Here is a 3,639-nt window from a genome sequence, read left to right as displayed (position 1 = left end):
ATCAGCAACTTCAACACAATTCTTATCAGGAAGGATGCGGGGTCAAGCTGCCCTTTCTGTGGCACCCCAAACTCCCCTCCCCTCCTGCCTTGGTCAAGCTGAGATTGCTTAATGGCCAATTTACAGCTTGCTGACTAGGCTGCCTTTAACAATAAGCCATAGTGGTTTCAAGCACTTTACTGGTTTGCCAAAGTCTCCCCGTACACCTTCTGCCCGTGTCCCTACCCCGCAGCTGGAGCCCCAGGGCAGTCGAAGCCCTGAGCCTCCCCAACACCGCCCAGAGGTGCCCCGAGGCCCCCCCCGCCCACCTGCCCAGAGCTGCCTTGGGCCAGCCACAGCCACGCCATGCCTCCTCTCCCCAGAGCCCAAGCCGCTGCAGGAAAAGCCTCTCACTCTCATCTGAAGAAGCTTTGAGATGCCCCATACAGGTTCTGGGGCAGCTGAGGAGTTGGTATGTGTTACTCAGCTTCTGGGGCTCTTCAGTAATCTCTCTGGAGTCCAGGGAGATTACTGATGAACCCAGGAAGCTGAATAGCAGATACCGCCTCCTCAGCCGCCCTGGAACCTGCATGCGGCATAATAGAGCAAAACAAACCCCTAACCTATTATATCCGCCGCCCATGTGTACACTTCAAATACTACAGTCGTACAGCTGCACTGCTGTTGTGCTTCAGTGTAGACACACCCTATGCCAGCAGGAGGGGTCCTGGTCAATGGCCAGGGCTCCTGGATGCTACCGTAATACACCTAATAACCAACGTACAGCGCCTAGCACCATGGGTTCCTGCTCCACAGCTGGGGCTCCTGCCAGGCATCTTTTCACCATCCAGGGCCTGATTCCCCATTAAACCAAGGCCTCTTTGTAATGCTCTGGCAGAGGAAAGGAGCCTTGGAGTGGGTCCCCTGTTTTGCAGGTCACTTTTAATTTCACTTCTAACTCTGTGGTTAGTTAATTAAGGCTCATTAAGAGCTTGCAGATGCTCAGGTGAAATGGACGATTTAAGTGCAGTGTTATGGTTTGAAGGAGAAGAGTCATCACTAACTGTTTTGTTTCTACCTTCCCTGCTCTGCCCTGTCTTATGCACATATTGGGTGGAGGGATACCCATTATATGTTGAATGGGCGAAGGGATACCCTTTATGCAAATCAGTGATGAGTCTGGTGGCCCTGCACCACAGCCACTGACATCACATAAGAAGGCACAGTCAGCCAATCAGCATGTGGCTATAAGATGTGATCATATTCCATGGCAGACACACCTGGGGATAAGACACTGGGGGACCCTTGGGCAGAGCCGAGGACAGAGGCCAGCCCGGTGTGAATGGGAGTAACCCGCTCTGAGGTGCGGGCAGAAGCTGGTTCCCTGGTGTATTAAACAACCCTAGCCAGAACCATCTCTGCACCCAGAGCTTCGTGGGGAGGGCAGGTGGGTGAGGGAACTGAGGGGCTGGGAGTGAGGACACCTAAGTTCGATGTACAGCTCTGGGAGGGGACTGGGGTCTAGTGGTTAGAGCGGGGTGGGACTTTCACCTTTAATAATGTAACTGTCAGAGTAAGGGATCTTTGCTCAGTCCGACCCTCAGCTTCCATCTTCTCTCAGCCCCACTGGGAGTCACCAACTTCCTCCTTGATGGCTCTTCCCCATTCTGTGGCGCTGGCCTTGGTGAAAGATTCCTCCTTGCTCATTACCTCACAGGACCCTTTGGTGCAGCAGAAATGGCTTCACTTCTGCTCTTGCTTCAAGCCCACGCCCTTCCCCCCAGCCAGCCCATGCTGGTGTCTGATGCTCTGGGAAGCCAGAGAGGTGGGAGCAGCCATAGGACAGGCCAGAGGAGATAGAGGCTGGGGGTGTGGGGGGGATCCCAGCCGAGGGGAGGTCAGGAAGCGAGGGAGAGGCAGGAGCTGCAATAGCCTAGGCCGGAGGAGATGGAGGCCAGGATGGGAATCTCAACTGAGGGGGAACTGGATTCATGGGAGGTCAGAGGGGAGGGAGCTGCCATTGGCCAGGCCAGAGAAGATGAAGGATGGGATGGGGCTGGGTCTCCGGGAGGAGCTGCCCAGAGACAAAGACCTAGATGAGGGTTTCAGTGGTTCAGCATTCCCAGGAACTCACACAAGAACTGGCCTTTCCCTCTGTAAGACAGGGGCTGCAGCAGCTTGCCGGAGCCAAAATGGCCTCACAGAGCAGTGAGGGCATCATCAAGCTGTCAAGGGAGGAGCTGGAGGCCCTGAAAGCTGCCTTTGAGGAGGGGAACCTCGCCGGAGTGGCCTCCAGGCTGCAGGAAATGCTGGAGTCGCTGGAGAGCATCCAGCTGGATGTGGGCATCACGGGCGAGACCGGCTCCGGGAAGTCGTCCTTTGTCAACGCCCTGCGGGGCCTGGGCGATGAGGATGCAGGTGCTGCCTGCACTGGTGTGGTGGAGACCACCAGGGAGCCGACTCCATACCAGCATCCCCGGTACCCCAACGTGACCATCTGGGACCTGCAGGGGATCGGCACACCCAATTTCCACCCCGACACCTACCTGGAGCAGGTCGGCTTCTCGCACTACGACATCTTCTTCATCATCGCCTCGCAGCGCTTCACCGCCAACCATGCCGCTCTGGCCCGCCACATCCAGGCCATGGACAAGAACTTCTACTTCGTCCGCTCCAAGGTGGATGTAGACCTGGATTCCTCCCTCAGGCGCCGGCCATCCAGCTACAGCGAGGTGGGGGTGCTGCAGGAGATCCGGCAGAACTGCCTGGAGGGTCTGCGGGCCCAAGGCATCCGCTCGCCCCAGGTCTTCCTCCTCTCAGCTTTTGATCTCAGCAAATACGACTTCCACCTCCTGGGGGAGACGCTGGAGAGGGAGCTGAGCCACCACAAGCGGCACGCCTTCCTGATGGCCCTGCCCAACATCTCCCTGCACATCCTGGAGAAGAAGAAGGCTGCCATGCTGAAGCAGATGTGGCTGGTCTCCACCGTGGCCTGCGGTGTCCACGCCGCTCCCATCCCAGGGCTCCTGATCTCCTGCGATGTGGACATCCTGGCCAGGACCCTGCAAGGTTACTGCAAGAGCTTTGGCCTGGATGACGACTCTCTGGAGAAGCTGGCAGCAGAAGTGGGGCAGCCGGTGGGACAGTTGAAGGCTGTTATCAAGGCACCACTGGCCAAGGAGATATCCAACAGCCTGGTGGTGCAGCTGCTGATACAGGCAGGTGGCAAGGTGCCAAAGCTATCCAAGGAGGTGCTGCGCTCTGTCCCTGTGCTGGGCTCCATGGCATCTGGAGCACTGTCTTTTGCCACCACTTACAAGATGCTGAGGAGTTTCATGGATGAGGTGACTGCCAGTGTCCAGGGGGTGCTGATCAAAGCCTTCGAGGTGGATGATGAGAAATGAGCCAGAGAGGAGGAGAGAGAAAGATCAAGACACCTTCTAGGGAGGGAAAGTGGAGACAGGACCCCGACATCCCCAGGAAATCCCCCGAGCTTCCTACCAAATGTCAGAATTTCATTCTCTAGCTGGATAGAAAATACAGCAATGAATTTCTAAAGATTCTGTTGCAGTTACTTTGCTTTTTAAACCTCAAATATCAGATCTGGTTCTGCTCTCACTGACTAGAGTTACCATATTTAAAAAATAAAAAAAGAGGACA

At 55.9% G+C, this 3,639-nt stretch overlaps 1 protein-coding gene across 1 annotated transcript; it reads left to right on the top strand.

The window, feature by feature from the left end:
• Nucleotides 1–2,075: 2,075 nt before the first annotated feature.
• Nucleotides 2,076–3,383, top strand: LOC112123755 (interferon-inducible GTPase 5-like). Its single transcript, XM_024222342.2, has one exon. The coding sequence runs from the start codon at nt 2,076–2,078 to the stop codon at nt 3,381–3,383; it is 1,308 nt and encodes a 435-aa protein (XP_024078110.2).
• The last annotated feature ends 256 nt before the right edge of the window (nt 3,384–3,639 follow it).

The sequence above is a fragment of the Terrapene carolina genome, unplaced genomic scaffold (genome assembly GCF_002925995.2).
Source record: "Terrapene carolina triunguis isolate 2854851 unplaced genomic scaffold, T_m_triunguis-2.0 Scaffold249, whole genome shotgun sequence".
In the NCBI taxonomy this organism is placed as follows: Eukaryota; Metazoa; Chordata; order Testudines; family Emydidae; genus Terrapene; species Terrapene triunguis.
The sequence above is the reverse complement of the archived record's forward strand: the minus strand, read 5'-3'. Positions and strand labels throughout refer to the sequence as shown.